The sequence below is a fragment of the Brachypodium distachyon genome, chromosome 1, assembly GCF_000005505.3.
Source record: "Brachypodium distachyon strain Bd21 chromosome 1, Brachypodium_distachyon_v3.0, whole genome shotgun sequence".
Taxonomy (NCBI): domain Eukaryota; kingdom Viridiplantae; phylum Streptophyta; class Magnoliopsida; order Poales; family Poaceae; genus Brachypodium; species Brachypodium distachyon.
In genome coordinates, this window is record NC_016131.3 from 65,520,500 (window position 1) to 65,538,653 (window position 18,154).

Consider the following 18,154-nt stretch of genomic DNA (forward strand, 5'->3'; position numbering starts at 1 on the left):
GTTCTACGTAAGAAAAAACAGTCTTATCAGCTATTGTGCCCTTATGCTAACACACAAAAGCATGTTGAGTTGTGGGTGGGGCTGTTTCAGCCATTTTGCATTAACTTCTGGCTTCTTCTCTGTTAATATAAGAAAAGAGAAGTTATATTAAGACATGAGAATTAACCCACGAGTGTCCTGACCCTTTTATGTCACGTAGACTGGTGAAAAACACCGGCTTACGGAACGTTGGGTTGACAACGTGCAACTAACTCGGCCACTCGGGGGAATTTCAGCAACAAATTTTTTATGACGGGCATCATATTCGGCATAGTACCAAGCAATCCTGCACCATCCATTTGGCTTGATCCTTCAACCCTTCCTCCGACAACTTGTGGGGAGCACAGAAACAACAGCTACGGCGCTTGTTCGATGTAGAAATTGGCTACGGCGCTGCTGTAACCACATCATGAAGAATATCCAACATGGGTCTCATTTCGTATATTCGTCAGTCGAAACACAACGGTTCAGAGATTTATAAATTCAGTGCTCGGTTCAAAATCTGAAGTTCTGGGTATATGGGCCCTTCCATCAGTTATGTATTGATTTATTTTTTCACATGAAACACACGTATTCCGTTAGATCAGGGCACGACCAAATCGGCGGTTACAAGACTGGATACATCGTCGAGATAGTTCTCAAGCCACACAATATAGTTATCGAGATGATGCCGAGAAGAACCAGCTTATATACTGAACAAAGATGAAGCGAAGCAAGAACTTAACATCTCGGAGAAGCCCTGTTGCCACATAGGACTATAGTCTATAGGAGAGATTACTGTGGCTAGAAGCCTGGAACCTGGTTCCAGAGATTGACAGGGTACAGCATGCACCGACTCATGAGCACATCAGATAAGCCCTTTATCAGGCGACTCAAGCAGACAGTAGTCATAGTAGACACCAGATATAAGACTGACACAGACGATTAATCAGTAACAAAAGCTAAAGATGGTTCAGGAAAGAAACAACGCATAAGCTAGGTTAGGACTTAAGAGGGGCCACGCCCATGCTGCCCATGCCACAAGTCGATCAATATTACTGATCGATCTAAGCATCCATTGTACCAAAAGCTAGCAGACGCACATTATACAGCTTAGGGGCCTCCGCTTTCCGTCTTTATCTTCTTAATTTGCTTCTTGTCGTCCTCGCACTTGCGTTTCTTGGCATCCCGCACCATGCGCTCAAACTCCTCCTTGCTTAGCCAACCTTCATCGTTTTCTTTCTTTATTTTCCTCTTACTGTCATCGGACTTGTACTTCTTCGCATCCTGCACCATACGCTCGACCTCTGCCTTGCTCAACCCACCCTTGTCTGCAGTGATGGTGATGCTGTTCTTTATTCCAGTCGTCATGTCCTGTGCCGACACCGTTAGGATGCAGTTCGCTTCAATTTCAAATGTCACATTGATCTTGGGTACAAGCCTCGGCGCTGGGGGTATGCCACAAAGCGTGAACTTTCCAAGCAGGTTGTTATCCTTGATCAAGGCTGCTTCACCCTCATACACATTGATGGACACGGCCGTCTGGTTGTCATATATGGTTGTGTATATTCGGTCCTTCTTGAAGGGGATGGTGGTGATCCTAGGGATAACCACGTTCATGATACCACCTACTACCTCAATCCTGAGCGAGAGCGGAGTGACGTCGAGCAGGAGCAAGTCCTGCACCTTCTGGTCACACTCGCCGCTCAGGACAGCAGCCTGGACAGCAGCACCATAGGCAACAGCCTCGTCAGGGTTGATGCTCTTGCATAGCATCTTGCCGCTGAAGAAATCCTGGAGCAGCTGCTGCACCTTGGGGATTCGGCTGGAGCCACCCACAAGCACGACTTCGTGAATTTGGGACTTGTCCATCTTGGCATCACCGAGGCACTTCTCAATGTGTTCAATGCACTTGCGGAAGAGCTCCATGTTGAGCTCCTCGAACCTGGCACGGGTGATGATCCCGTAGTAGTCAATGCCTTCATGGAGCGAGTCGATCTCAAATTTGGCCTGCGCTGTGGAAGACAGCATCCTCTTGGCCCTCTCGCAGGCCCTCCTCAGACGCATGAGTGCCCTGGGGTTGCTTCTGATATCACTATTGTGTCTCTTAAGAACGTCCTGCACAAAGTGTTCTACCATCCGGTTGTTGAAATCCTCCCCACCAAGGTGAGTGTCACCAGATGTAGCCTTTACTGTGAAAATGCCCTTATCAATATTGATTATAGAGATATCCAAGGTGCCACCACCAAGATCAAATATGAGCACCGTCTTCGATCCAGAGCTGCCGGACATCTTGTTAAGACCGTACGCGATGGCCGCGGCAGAGGGCTCGTTGATAATGCGCATGACGTTGAGGCCAGCAATGGCACCAGCGTCGATGGTGGCTTGGCGCTGGGAGTCGTTGAAGTAAACCGGGACGGTAATGACGACGTTCTTCACCATCGTGCTGAGGTAGGCCTCTGCAGCTTCCCGCATCTTCACCAGCAGCATGGAGGATATCTCCTCAGCTGCGAACTGCTTTTCCTCGTCCTTGTACTGCACCACGATCATTGGCCGAGCGCTGGTGCCTGAAATGACCTTGAAAGGCCATAGCTTCATATCTCCCTGTACGGAGGCATCGCTGAATCGACGGCCGATCAGTCGCTTCGCATCTGAAGAAATTTCGATAGTTAGTTTCAACATTATATTATTAATTTTTTTAGCAAAACTAGAGGCATATCTCAAAATATGACATTTGAAGGAAAACTTCATAGAACTGCCAGTTAGGGACTAATTGCATCACAAAATACATATTTAAAAACTATTTCATATAACTACCGATTTATGAATCAATTATAGAACTACCGTTTGAAATGCATTTACAGAATTTTGGGGCATGGTTGATACTAAATCTTTAGTTCTATGAAACTAGTTCTTGCTTAAGTAGTTTTATGACAGCTGTAGCTCTAACTTTTACATCGTTTTTCAAAATTACCCACTTCTAAACAAAATTGATTGATATAGTAGAATTAATAAGCCACATAATATTTGCTCGTCAAAAACTAAAAGGGTTCAAGGATATATTTACGTTTCATTTGTATTTTCTTCCTTTTGTGTATTACAACTAATAATAATCCACTCCACGTTTGCTTGTTAACTACTCCTATGTTTGTGCTTGTCCACCACCAAAAGAGGACGAATAGAATTCGATTATGTATAATTAAGCAAAAATTTCAGGAATAATAATCTGTGAACAAATCCAAAAGATTGTGACATAGCAATTAGCAATACAATCTTGGTGAAATGATTCTACAGATTTCAATAACCTGAAGTGAAGCTGTAACAACGAAGAAATATACAAACAACAAAATAACTGTCTAATCAGAGCCTCTGGAAGGATGCAACATTTTTCAATAAGTGAGCAAGTAAACTACTGTATTACACAGCTTTGATTATAACTTTGCAAAATTGCTAGCCCATGCAAACACACGAGTTGATGACATGTTCAGCTAATTGCTTGGTTTTGGACAGACTATTATGCTAGTTAAATTCTTGGCAGTAACCAAGACACTCTGTTCTTTTGGGTAAGTAGGAACTATGCAACGTAGAACTTAGCTGTAGTGCTTATTTGGGTTGCTTAGATTAAGTAACAATTAATCGCATAGAAGATGGAAAGCTTCATCATCATCACAAACAACAAAGAAACAGGGCAAAAAAAAAACCGATGGCAAGGGTCTGATAAGGCTCTGAGCATCTCCGAGACAGTAGTGCAATCTGCATATATGTAAGGAACATAACTGCTGCTGAAAAATCAAGTAAACTAGCAGATCGAGATCAGGCCGACGTGAGTAGTACTTCCTCCGTTCCATAATTCTTGTCTCAAATTTGCCCCAAAATGGATGTATCTATTCCTATAAAGTGTCTAAATACATGTAATATTTCGACAAGAATTATGAAACGGAGGGAGTGCTAGTTAATTGGCATTGGCATGCATAATTTAAGGAGTAGAGCTGCTGCCTCATTTCATCACAAAAAAGAAAGAAAGATGGCACTGGCAGGGTTATGAACAGCTAGTGACGAGGCATGTGGCAGTTGAAAACGGATGAAAATAAGCTCTGGGCGTCCCCGCAGTTAGGGGCGCCGGTCGCCACGTAGACATATGACCGAGCATCTTGGCGGCGCTATGCAGCTTGGTGGTGCCGGTAGATTTAACTAGCACGGTAGCAGACATGGAGAGTAGTTCTCACCGAAGACGGTGTTGAGGGGGTTCATGGCGGCCTGGTTCATGGCCGCGTCTCCGACGAGCCGCCAGGAGTCGGTGAAGGCGACGCAGGACGGCATGGTGAGGTTCCCCTGGTCGTTGGGGATGACCTCGACGCGGTTGTGCGACGGCCGCCACACGGCCACGCACGAGTAGGTCGTCCCGAGGTCGATGCCGATCGCCGGCCCGTCGCCCTTCCCCATCGTACCCATCTCCGCGCTAGCACAGGCGGCCGGAAACGGGAGAGTGAAAGAAATAGGCAGGAGGGCTTGCTTTGTCCCCGCGGTGGATGGGGGAAACCTAGAATTTAGGGCGGTTGATTGAGGTTTGAGATTGCTTGGGTGGGAAAGCCAAGAATTTAGGAAGGCGGAGGGTTTTACAATGGTCCGTTCGGAGCACTCCCGCTCCGTGGACTGGAATCCCGAAATCCGCGGGAGCGCTCTCTGTGTTCCGCAACCGCAATCTGGATCGATTGAGTCGTTCGGCCCGGCTCTTAGTGTTGATGATGGGCCGGCCTGCTTCGGCTCTAGTGTTGATAATGGGCTGGTTGTAAAGTGTCGACTGATGGCCTGGGTGGTGCAGGCCCCGATCGGGAGGACGCGGTCAGAGTTCGATGAATCTGAAAAAAAAAAAAACACTAGCTCCGCGGATTTCAACCACACGGTGAAGGCAACGCATGACGGTGTGGTGCGGTTTCCCTGGTCGTTGGGGATGACCTCCACGCGCTTGTGCAACGAACGCCACACGGCCACGCACGAGTAGGTCGTCCCGAGGTCAATGCCGATCGCCGGCCCATCGCCCTTCGTGCCCTCCATCTCCACGCGATGATGCAGAGAACAAAGAGAAGTGTGCAGGAGCAGCGGAAAGAGGACTGAGCTGCAGAGAACAAAGTGTGCAGGAGCAGGGAAAGAAGTGAGCTGCTTTTGAATGCCAGGGGCAACGACTGTATCGAAATTGTATAGTAGCAGCGCCGTGAGGACTGTATTTATGGCGAGAGGGCGCTGCCTCCAGTGACCAGTACACGATGCCCGAGGAGTTTGCAAGGCTAGTCACAGTGGAGAGTAACGTAAGCCAGTAACATATTCCCTCCGTTTTTTAAAGATTGGCATATTAGCTTTCATTAAGACAAGTCTTTGACCACAAATTATTATGTTAAGGTGTGGTTTATATGACATAAAATTAGTATCGCTAGATTCGTTATCAAAAATACTTCATGATGCTTGTGGTTTTATGTCATATAAACCACACCTTGACATAGTAATTTGTGGTCAAAGTTTTGCCTTAATGAAAGCTAATATGCCAATTTTTAAGGAATGGAGGGAGTACATATGTTACTAGTCTATGTTACTACTTCAATAGTGGGTAGTAGTAACATATTTGTGATAACAAAAAATTCTCATTTATTAGTTTTATATACTCATTCTATATTGGTAAGTGTGATGCGATAGTAACATATCTAGTTATCCCAACCTTCTCTTTCCCCAGTAATAACATGACACATCATCAAAATTGTTTGCTTGGCACTTTAGTTATCACCTTTATTACTCCCACTATGACTAGTCTAACAGAAGGACAACCTAGGCATTTACGAGAGCACGGTCTAGTGAAGTCGGATTTGAATTACTCCGTATGGCCGTATCCATTTTTCAGTACTTGCATCTTATTACATGAATCTCAGGTATTAAATCAGATGGTTATTAGCATCGACCTTCTTACTCGCCCTTAAAAAAAAAGAAATAGCGAAACCTTTGAATCATACGTGGATTTTGTTTAGCCGTCCTTAGGAGGGATGTCAGCCGCCGCTTCCACCGTGCGGCGCCATGGATCTTGTCAATTAGACTCTCTTTCCATTTTTCAATTTAATTTCAAAGTCTCGTAAATCAATGAAAGTAATGTTCATCCTTCTGAAATTGTACAAGATTTAAAAACCAAAAGTTGGAAAAAAAATCTAAAGTTTCACATGAATCAAAAGTTGAGAAAAATGAAAGTGGAGAGGATGAAAAGGAAAAGAAAAAAAATATCTTCCTATGTTCCTAAATCTCTTCCTCTGTATAATTAGCAAAATTAATTGAGTGGGAAATGCGAAAGGAAGATTAAACATCAATATGCTCCTCTTTTTTGGTCTGAAAAGGACAGCATGTATTTGGTTAGCATATAGATACTGAGAGAGTATATCGTACACCCTCCTTCTTTCAGAAAGGTTGGCGTATTTGGTTTTCACACCCTACTTTTCAAATCCAGGAAAACTTATTTTAATAAAAATAAACTTTACCGTATTTCAAAAACTTTTTTCAGGGTTTATTTGGAACTGATGGAATTTAAATTTCTATTGGATTTTGCTTGAAGAATTAGAATCGATGCTTTTGTTTGGAGTATGAAACTATTTTGAAATCTTAAACTTTTTCAGCTTGAGTCGATATCTCCCCTCTATTTTGCCTAGATATTAGAAATCCAATAAGAAACTAGAATTCCTAAAACAGTTTATCAAAACCCAAAATTTTGCTTTCTTTCGTTTCCGAGCAAAAAAAATACTTATTAAATAGTTTAACTAATTATTTCCCAGCTTTTACAAAATCAACCAAAACAATGTTTTTTTTTTCATTTTGCTTTCTGAAATTCTCAGAAAATGCCATTAGCATATTCAAACCAGTTCTGACATCTTTCTAAAATAAAGTTTTTCAACTTCTGTTAAAAATTTCAGAGCAGATTCAAATTTAAAATTTGGCCAGATTTGTATTTTCAAAGGTTTTCAGAGGTTTTGAATTCAGAAAATGGGAGACCAGCACCATTTGAACCAGCTCAATACCCTGAATCCAAATATTTAAATAAACATGAAGCTGTCCAGTACTGCGAGAGCTTGGACTAATTATAATTTATGTCAGATTTACAAATTTGATCAAATCCACACTTTTTCAACTCAAACTAATCTGAAACTTTGCACATACGAGTCTTAATTATCATCTTACCCAGCCACAGAACCAAAAACTCATGGGCATGAACAGTACTGCATCAAGTTGAAGCTCTTGAAAGGTAGGTTATTGCAACGTGCAGCCAAGATCTTGCTCGTACCCCATCTTCTACCCTTTCCCAGACCCATAGCTCACGGGCAAGTGGTTCCTGGATCCACCGGACAGCATCCGAGACCTTCATTCTTCCTCCTCCGGCTGCTGTGCCCCAACCCGCGTCGCTAAAGTTTTTTTTTTCGCGAATCCCTATAGTGATCTGGACTTGTTGCGAAAACCATCAGTTTTGCTAATTTTGCACAGAACCACCGCAATTCAGTGAAGTTGTTGCACATAGCACTAGCACTAGCACCGGCACTGATTTGGTCGATTGCGGCGTATAAGCGCGTTTCTGATTGACCGGGCCCACTTGTCAGGTTGACCGGGCCGAGACGGCGATGTCAGTTAGCCAGGTGTCCAAGCCTTTCTCTTCTCACACGGACTGCGGGCCCCACCATTGTCCTGCTCCTCCTGTTCCTGCGTCAGCCCGCCAGTGCTCCTCATCCCGTCGCCGTCTCGTCACCGCCCGACGCCCCGACCATGCCGCATGCCGCCCCGCGCTGCGGCCAGCAGCCCCGCGCGCCGACCCTGCAGCCCCGCGCTACCGCCTGCCGCCTAGCGCGCCGCCGCACGCGCCTCCGCTGCAGCCCCCGCGCGGCCCCTGCCACCCCGAGCGCCATTGCCAGCACTGCCAGGGACGAGGCGGGCGGCTTCGCCGGAAGTGGAGAAGAAAGAGGGAGGGAGAGCTCGAGGGAGGGAGAGCTCGTTAACGTCAGCCCGCCGCCGCGCGCGCGTGACCTGTTCGGCGAGCCGTAGGGACTCCGGACTCGCGACAACGCCGACGTTCCTCCCGTTCTCATCCCCTCTTGCTGTGCTGCTGCTGAGTGCCGTGAGCGTGCCCCGCGTCGGTGTCATGTTGGCCGTGGCCAACGGACAAGGAGAGCGGGGAGAGGAACAAGGAATGGAGCCTGGCCTCCCTCTCGCGGATTAAGCCCGCGGCCACCAAGCCAAAGAAGAAGCAACCGGTGCCTGGGAAGGCCGCGTTGGGGAAGAAGAAGCAACCGGCGGCGGTGCCTGTGCTGATGTTTGTCGGCCACTGCTTGGAGCTTGCCTACTTGTTGTGCGCCTGTGCTGCTGCTCGCTATGCAGCTTGCTTGGTGTGCTGCTGCTCGCTGTGCTGCTGGCGCCGCTGCTGCTTGCTCCTCTACGACCTTGGTACCGGAGAGGAGTTATTGACGGTGGTGGTCTCCAGGGTACAAGCCGGACAAACCTAATTGACAGAGCTAACGCCGTCTCGGTCCGGTCAACCTGACATGTGGGCCCGCTTGGTCAGAAACGCGCTTATACGTCACAATCGACCGAATCAGGGCTATGCGCAACAACTTCGTGGTTCTGCGCGAAAATTAGCAAAAACGGTGGTTTTCACAGCAATTCACTAAAATGTGGTGGTTCTGCGCAATTTACTCGGCCGCGCCCGACCGTTGCCTCAGATGGGCACGTCGCCACCCGCGTTGCCCAGAGCAGAGGAAATTGCAGAAACCACTAATCATTGTGAGGCTTGTTGCGCAAAACACTCACTATTCGTACTTTTTGTGCAAAACACATACTATTCGTCTAATCCGTTGCACATAAGTCCTAACTCAAGTTTTAGCGCGTTAACGACGTTTCTGACCGATGGGGCCCACAAGTCAGTGCCGACATGGCATCTCGGCCTTGTCAGCGTGGATTGGGTCGGGCCGAACATGACGTCAGGGCGGCGAGGTGCGGCGGACGACGCGGCATGACGCGGTGCGGCTCAGGCACAGGCACGCGGGCGTACAAGCGTTGAGGCGCGGCTCGGGTGCGGGCGGATGCGCGGCAAGAGGCACAGCGTGGCGCAGGCGCGACGGGGCGGCACAGGACAGGCGATTGCGCGGGATGCGCCTCGGTCGCGGACAGGCGAGGTGCGCGCCTCCGCCGACGCCGGGGAGACCGTGTTCTGGGAAGGCATCATCGAGTCCCTCGTAACGCAGTCCCTGGTCCCCGTCGCCGGCGGAGGCACGCACCTCGTTCATCCGCGACACGTGCGCTGCCTGTCCGCCCGTACGTGTCGTGCTGTACCGCGGCGCCGTGCCGCCTCGAGGTCCTGTTCGGTCCGACCTGATCCACGCTGGCAAGACCGAGATGCCATGTTGGCACTGACTTGTGGGCCTCATCTGTCAGAAACGTCGTTAACATGCTAAAACTCGGGTTAGAACTTATGTGCAACGGATTAGATGAATAATAGGTGGTTTGCGCAAAAAGTACGAATAATGGGTTTTTTGCGCAACAACCCTTGCAATGATAGGTGGTTGTTGCGTAAAACATCTACTATTCGTCTAATCTATTGCACATAAGTCCTAACCCGAGTTTTAGCGCGTTAATGACGTTTCTCACAAATGGGCCCACAAGTCAGTGCCAACATGACATCTCGGCCTTGCCAGCGTGGATCGGGCCAGTCCGAAGAGGACCTCGGGGCGGCGCTTTCCGGAGCACGGTCTCCCCGACGTCGGCAGAGGCGCGCGGCTCGTCCGTCCGCGACCCGGGCGCGTCCCGTGCGATCGCCCTCGTCCTCGCCGCGTCGTGCCGTGTCGTGCCGCCGCGCCTTGCCGCCCGTCTGCTTGCGTGCCGACGCCGCGTCTGAGCCGAGCCGTGCTGCACCACCGCGCCATACTGCCCGCCCGCGCCGCCTGCACGCCCCCGCCGTACGCCCGGCACGCTCGCGCCGCCCCGAGGTCCTCTTCGGCCCGACCCAATCCACGCTGGCAAGGCTGAGATGCCATGTTGGGACTGACTTGTAGGCCCCGTCGGTCAGAAACGTCGTTAACACACTAAAACTCAAGTTAGGACTTATGTGTAAGGATTAGACGAACAGTAGGTGTTTTGCGTAACAAACGTCACAATGATAAGTGGTTTGTGCAATTTCCTCCTCTGCGCCGCTGCTGTTGCGCTATTATGGGCCAGTTCATTTCGGCTTCCTAGACCGGCTTCTCCGAGAAGCTGCCCTCTCCCAGCTTCCTGGAAAAGCCGCCACCTAAATTTTATTATGCTATCAGGTTAGTTTGGCCTAAACTAATTTGGATGCCTAACTAAATCTGAGATACGGCTTTTTCAGAAAGTTAGGTGAGAGCAACTTCTAGGAAAAGCCTGTTCTAGAAACCGAAAAGAACGCACCCCGTAGCCCTGCTGCGCCGTCATGCTCCGGGTCGGTTGACCTTGCGGCCCGACTCGCTGCCTCGCCGTTCCCGGCCTGCACGCAATTGTTGAAGAATCTCGTCACACCTGAAGTTAGCTACGAGTAGATTAGTGGTATCATGTCGAGAGCAATAGCCCTCGAAGGAGGGTGAGTGTAACAGCCTGACCCATTTCAGTTTATGTGCATGTTCAATTTGTGGTGGGATTTGTCCCATATTGCTACTAGCTTAGATTTGTTGGATCAACATATATACTCTTGTGCTTTATACACGGCAGTTACATTCACTGAATTATACTTACTTCGTCCCATAATTTTTATACGTTTCAAATTTGACTAAAAATGGATGTGTAATTGTTAAAAAAAACGTCTAGATACATGTAATATTTCGAAAAAAATTAAAATTATAAAACGGAGGAGTACCTTCAAGTTGACCGGGTATCAAGCAAATTTGGGCCAATATGTTACAATTGGTTTCATCACTTGGTGACTAGCGAGAATTTGTTCCATCCCTATATATCTAGCTTTCATCCAACTAACCGCACAGTTTTGTATCTACTCACTCCCATCGTATGTTCTTGTTGTGATTTTAGTTCAAATTTGTACTAAACTTACGACAAGAATTTAGAATAGGAGAGAGTAGTAAATATCAAGAGACCCTCCCTTTGACCCCCCCCCCCCACCCCACCCCAAAAAAAAAACTTAATGTTCATGCGGATGGTGAAGTTAGAAACAATTCTAATGTACAGGGTATGCTTCTAATTAAAAATTTGCCACTGCCAGTTCGCGCTGTGTACCAGTACCCAGTTAGATCGATGTGTTCTATTGCTGTATGAGTTGTAAAACTGCCTGTGATAATTAAGCGGTTTCGATCTAATTTTAGTTCTTCAGCTTCGTACCGAACCACTCGGTTTCTAGCTTACAGTAAACAATGTAATGAGCATTGCAGAATGCAGATACACTTCTGCGTTCGGCAACTCAAACAGTACAAAATACCATACTGATACAGATGATTACTCAGTGAAAACAAGGTTCAGATAACTAACACATAATAAGCTTCGCCAGAGCGATGCAGAATGAGAATAGCGCCAGTACCGGTACTAAGCAGTGTAGCAAAAGCAGCGCAATTACCGGACTGCAGAAGCACATCATTCGCGTAGATTCAGGAGCTTAGGTACCTCCTCGTTCCTTCTTTATTTTCGTAAGATTCTTCTTGTCCTCGGACTTGTACTTCTCGGCATCCTGCACCATGCGCTCGATCTCCTCCTTGGTCAGCCCACCCTTGTCTGTTTTGATGCTGATGCTGTTTTTGTTACCAGTCGTCATGTCCTCCGCCGACACCTTCAGGATGCCGTTCATTTCGATTTCGAATGTCACATTGATCTTGGGCACGAGCCTAGGCGCTGGGGGTATTCCTTCGAGCGTGAACTTGCCGAGGAGATTGTTATCCTTGATCAACGCTCCTTCGCCCTCATACACATTGATGGCCGCGACAGTCTGGTTGTCATATTCCGTAGTGTAAATTCGGCCCTTCTTGCAGGGGATAGTGGTGATTCTGGGGATCACCACGCTCATGATATCACCTACTACCTCAATTCCGAGCGAGAGCGGAGTGACGTCGAGCAGGAGCATGTCCTGCACCTGCTGGTACTCGCCGCTGAGGACGGCGGCCTGTACAGCAGCGCCGTAGGCGACGGTTTCGTCGGGGTTGATGTTCCTGCAGAGCATCTTGCCGTCAAAGAAATCTTGGAGCAGCTGCTGCACCTTGGGGATTCGGCTGGAGCCGCCAACAAGCACGACGTCGTGGATTTGAGACTTGTCCATCTTGGCGTCGCCGAGGCACTTCTCGACATGTTCAATGCACTTGCGGAAGAGGTCCATGTTGAGCTCCTCAAACCGGGCGCGGGTGATGCATCCGTATTAGTCAATGCCATCGTGGAGAGAGTCGATCTCGAATTTGGACTGTGCTGTCGTAGACAGCATCCTTTTAGCTCTCTCGCAGGCCGCCCTCAGCCGCATGAGTCCTCTCGGGTTGCTTCGGATGTCGCTACCGTGTCTCTTAAGAAAATCCTGCACAAAGTGTTCCACCATCCGACTGTTCAGATCCTCACCGCCAAGGTGTGTGTCACCAGAAGTAGCCTGGACTATGAACTTGCCATTCTCAATGTCGATAACAGAGATATCCAAGGTACCGCCACCAAGATCAAATATAAGCACCGTCTTGACTTCACTGCTGCCAGACATCCTGTCAAGACCGTCGGCAATGGCCGCAGCCGAGGGCTCGTTGATGATGCGCATGACATTGAGCCCGGCTATGGCGCCGGCATCGATGGTGTCCTGGCGCTGTGAGCCGTTGAAGTAGACCGGCACGGTGATAACAGCGTTCTTCACCGCGCTGCCAAGGTAGGCCTCAGCTGTCTCGCGCATCTTGACCAGGACCATGGCGGAGATTTCCTCTGCTGCGAACGGCCTTTCCTCACCCCTGTACTGTACCACGATAATTGGCCGCTCGCCAGGACCTGAGATAACTTTGAAAGGCCACAGCTTGATATCTTCTTGCACGGATGGGTCCTTGTACCGTCGCCCGATCAGTCGCTTCGCGTCTGAAAAAACATACTAGTAAGTGTAAATACTTCATTTTGCTAAGCTAGAGGGATATCACAAAGGCTAATTTCAGACAATTGTATATTTAATGACCTATTACATCACAGAATTATCTCTAAATATTCACATAAAACATATTTGAAGAACATTTATCCAAACTATTAAGAATCAGTTATATCGTGAACCTTTCTTTACTCTATCATGAAACCACTGTTAGCAATGAAAAAACACACAAAATTTAAATGGGAATTCATCACAAAAAAACTTAATTAAAGCATCACAGTTTATCCCTAAATCTACATTCTGTGAAAATGGTTCTTGCATATGTAGCTTAGCGATAACTTGTGTACCCTAACCTTTAGTTTTCTGGAACATCACATCAAGTTTTCAAACGACTATTGATTTGCACGCCAAAATTGGAGTGACACAGCACAATAAATAAGACAATCAGTGGTTGGATTTTGAAGACTTAAGTATTTTCAATTTCAAATTTACGTATTACTTTAAGGAATTATATAACCATAAGTTAAGCTGCAGATGAAGAGAATATCTTACCGCATGAAAATGAATAGAAACACTTTAGTTTACAAGGTGAGATTATCATATATTTATGGAATAACCAATTAAGATCATTTCTATGGATACAGTAGAAAATAAAATAAAATATTCATAACTTGTACATTGATGTGTACTACTACCTAAAATATCTCACAGAGTTTCTAGACCTCACATAATCATAAAAGAAAAATAGACAAGCACAACCAAGGTGGGGAGATGCAGATAGATTTTGGTCAACATTCAAGCGAGAAGGTGAAAAAGAGTTATTTTCGACAACAAAAATATTAACAACATAAAAATATTAATTTGAATAACCTATGTTCATACATTAATAAAGAAGTAAGGATACTAATTAGCATAAGCTATATCACATATATAGTTACAGTGGTACAAATCCGACTGCCATATAGTATCTAATTTGCATAATAGCTCACATATACGACCTAAGAATATTTGCAAGATTAGAATTTCTGGAAACTTTTTCTATGTGGTTGTTTGATTTGTAGGAAACTAGGACTGTATCACGTAATTAATCAGTTGGAAAGATAACAACTTTTTGCAAAATCAATCATGTAATAGAATGCAAATAGGAATCACAATTGGATCTTTTTATTTATGTGTTTTCAATCTTGCAAATAAATAGCATGCAAGTTATTTGGGGTGCAACTAACTAGCATGCAAGGGTTATGTGGGGTCTTCAGGGTAACCAATAAACAATAATGTCACAGAAAATGAAAAGCCTCGTCATAACAGCCAACAAAAGAACAAGGGAAATTCCCACACAAAAAAAAGAACAAGGGAAAAACAGAGCATGGATCTGACAAATTTGTAAGCATTTTGGCAACAGACTAGGATACTATATAGGAGAGCAGGATATGAGGTCCCAAGCATCTTGGGGACACTAGATCGAACTGTGAACTACATATGTCTCGACACAATCCCCTGAATCTGAGAAACGAGCTGCTACTGAAAAATGAAGTAAACTAGCAGGTGGCAGGTGTCAACTAACAGAGTTCAGCAGCCAGTCCGTCGTCCTCACCGAAGATGGTATTGCTGGGGTTCATGGCGGACTCGCCGATGAGCCGCCATGTGTCGGTGAAGGCGACGCAGGACGGCGTGGTGAGGTTTCCCTGGTCGTTGGCGATGACCTCCACGCGGTTGTGCGCCGGCCGCCAAACGGCCACGCACGAGTAGGTCGTCGCGAGGTCGATGCCGATCGCCGGCCCGTCGCCGTTCGTGCCCGCCGCCATCTCCACGCGATGCGGCAGACAAAATGAAGTGTGCAGGAGTAAAGGAAGGAGGAGCGAACGGCTTGGGAATGCCAAGGGCACGGCGAGGAGTGTATTTATACGTTGGAGGAAGGCGAGAGGGCGCTGCCTCCACGGTGTGAAAACGAACGCATTTGGGATGCCCGAGGAATTTTTAACGGAAGGTAGAGCGAACTTCGAGATTAGCATTTTTTTTTAGAGGAACTTCGGCATTACTCCGTACTCCGTAGCAGATGCGGTGAAATATTCCTAGCTCTGAGGGTTTTTTTTTAGCGACCTGAGTATTTGTTATGACAAAATTAGGATGATTTTCTCTCTCAATGTATTTGCTGATAGAAAGCCCAGCCCAAGTCATGCTGGGCCACAATTGTTACGTACTCTCTCCGTCATAATTCTTGTCGAAATCTTACATGTATGTAGACACCTTTTAGAAATAGATACATTTATTTTTGGGCAGATTTAAGACAAGAATTATGAAAGGGAGAGAGTTTTAAAAAAATCATACATGGAGGACCATATATATAGAAACGCTCCTGAAATATAGGATTGCTGTTCACCTAAAAAAAATATAGGGTTTCTGTTCACTTCATTTGTAAGAGCACGGTGGAGTGAAACCAAGAGTCACCGGAGGATTTGAATTATTCATCGAAATTCATACGCTAGGTCGTTTCAGAAAGAATAATGCTCCCTAGTAGGGACGTAAACGGAATCTCGCATATGTCCTTCTTCTAGTTCAGTTTCTAAATTTTCTAGTCAAGTTTTGAATCAAAGTTTGACTAGAAGATTTGAAAATGCACTAAAAGTGGGACTTATGAGTTATGCGGGATCCCACTTACATCTCAACTCCCTGATTTATGCTTTTTAGTACCCATATCTTAAATCAGAATTTTCCAAAATTATAAGGCCACTGATGGATTCTTAACCATCGATCTATTAGTGCATTTTAAATATTTTTAGATACAAGTACCCCAATGCATTGTACTCCCTCCGATCCTAAATTGTTGTCGAAATATTACATGTATCTAGACGCTTTTTAAGAATAGATAAATCCATATTTGGCAAATTTGAGTCAATAATTTAGGATCAGAGGGAGTATATCATACTATATAGACTACAAATTTATTCTAGTAGACCACATTTTTATTAAGATTATAGAGTCTAATTGGATGCCAAGTATGAGAGTTATGTGTATTGGATTGCGTGTAGAGAATGTATGAGATCTAAGAAACAATTTTATCACATCTCATCAATTATATACTCCTACCACATGAGCAAAAATTCGAAGTGGAAAGCTAAGAGACGATGTCAAGGTGGAGCATTGCGAGAAGCCTAAGACCAATTTCAACTTTTCTCCCTTTGTTTTAGGTTAGGTGTACATGCATATATTTATCGACAATTGAAACCAAAAATACAAAAATACCATTTAGTCCCTATGTTCATATTCATATGCGATTAATTACACTACGCATTCAATCTTCCTGCAATCCTCACTTAATTAGAGCAAGGCAATAGTATAGCCAACTGCTGGCTATAACGCTTCGCCATGTCATCTATGGCCAATACAATAGTTATTATATATAATAGTTGGGTATAAATATGTACTATTTTATCCATATCTATCCCACCCCATGTAGTCTCACACAGTTCCTAGGAGCACGTGTTGCAGCTGGCTGTTAGCTTAGAGCATCCTTAACAAGACGTTACTACTGACGTTATTTTGTCTTCCATATCATCACTTCTCTCTCATATCCATCATTTATTTTTCTAATGTAAAACTTCTAAAATATATCTTTTTTATTAGGATCCACTTGTCATTACCTTCTTTCCTCCAACTTTGCTTGTGCTTCTTCCTATTTTCTCTTCTCCATGTAAACAAGATTCTGACATGTGGCGTAAAGTAAGAATTGATTTGCAGTTGTTGGAGATGCTCTTAGAGCATCTTTAGTAGTAGCCCCTAAAACAAGGCCCTTAAATCTTGTATAGGGGTTTCTCGCTAAATTTTCAGCCCCTACGTCTACTCAATCTTCAGCGGTAGCCCCTAAAGAACAGCCCCTAAATATTACACTGACTAGTGGGACCCACATGTCAGTGACTCATCTCATCATCTTCTTCCTCTGGAGCCTATCTCTCCCACGCACACAAATCCCCCACACCTCCACCACCCACCGTGGCTGCCCAAGCCGGAGCCGGCGCAGTCAGCGGATGGATCCGCCGCGGCCGCGCAAGCCGCACAGAGGAGATGGGCATGCGATGGCGGCGAGCGACGTGGGGGAAGGGACAGGGAGGGGCGCACGAGCGCGGGACGGTGTGCGGGGAGGCAACGCCCGAGCGACGTGGGGTGGCGGCGGAGGATAAGGGACAGGGAGGTGCGTGCGAGCGCTGGACGGCGTGAGGGGAGGCGGCGGCCCAAGATGAAGTCGCTGCTGCGGGGCCTGCACGGCGGTGCGGGGCGGCAAACCGGCGACGCCCACGGAGGCAGCGCGCGGGACACGAGCTGTGCAGGACGTAGGTAGGCGGCAGCTAGGGCCAGCGAGGGGGATGCCGTGCGGCAGCGGCGGGCCGGCCGGAGGAGAGGCGAGGCCAGCGCCGCTGAGCGCGCCACGAGACGGTCGCGCAGAGGGGAAGGGAGACATGATGGGCAGCGAGCCGGCGCGACACAGAGATGAAGGGCGACACAGCGGTGGAGAGCCGGCGCGGAGGGGAAGGGCGGCGCGGCGAGCAGATGGCGATGGAGGGGCGCTGGCCGGTGAGAACGAATGTGCGCGGGAGAAAGACGTGCACGGCATGAAGGGGGAAGAGGTGACGTGGCATGCGAGATGGGAGAGTAGGGGCTGCCTCAGGGAGCCCCTGGGAAAGAGGGTTTGAGAGGTTATTCTAGGGCCTTCTTATTTGAGGGGCTCAAATAGAGGCCCCGTTGAAAACGTTTTTTTAGTCAGCAGCTCTTAAAACGGGATAGTGACCCTGTTTAGGGCCCGTGCTGAAGATGCTATTAGCATGCTTTCATTCTCTCTCATCTTCTCTCCCCTCCAACTAAGAAAGAATATAATATTTAAATGTAATAGTATGCTTAAAGCTCCTTATTGTACTTGCTCTTAGCCCCATCTCCCTTCGTCTAATGGTATGGGCTACATCTACAACAAGAATGAAATGGAGGAAGAAGGTATGTAGAACCTCAGCTTTCAAGACCAGCTCAATTTGAATCTAAGGCAACCTTGAAGGTCGCTTTGGTGGCGTGGTATATGATATGGATGAT

General features: G+C 46.8%; 1 protein-coding gene and 1 pseudogene across 1 annotated transcript; both read right to left on the reverse strand.

Moving 5' to 3' along the window:
* Nucleotides 1-878: 878 nt before the first annotated feature.
* On the reverse strand, nucleotides 879-5,358 carry LOC100829871 (heat shock 70 kDa protein 18). Its single transcript, XM_010230493.3, has 2 exons — nucleotides 4,245-5,358; nucleotides 879-2,669 (listed from the first exon to the last, which is right to left on the reverse strand). The coding sequence occupies exons 1-2, from the start codon at nucleotides 5,071-5,073 to the stop codon at nucleotides 1,132-1,134; spliced, it is 2,367 nt and encodes a 788-aa protein (XP_010228795.2). The 5' UTR covers nucleotides 5,074-5,358; the 3' UTR covers nucleotides 879-1,131.
* A 6,283-nt stretch (nucleotides 5,359-11,641) lies between these two features.
* On the reverse strand, nucleotides 11,642-14,883 carry LOC100830176 (annotated as a pseudogene).
* Nucleotides 14,884-18,154: the final 3,271 nt, after the last annotated feature.

Bases quoted from the DNA above. Each gene is read 5' to 3' on its own strand.
- LOC100829871 (XM_010230493.3), bottom strand. From the start codon at position 5,073: ATGGAGGGCACGAAGGGCGATGGGCCGGCGATCGGCATTGACCTCGGG. The intron at 2,670-4,244 runs GTGAGAACTACT...AAATTTCTTCAG, and splicing joins CCCCCTCAACACCGTCTTCG to ATGCGAAGCGACTGATCGGC.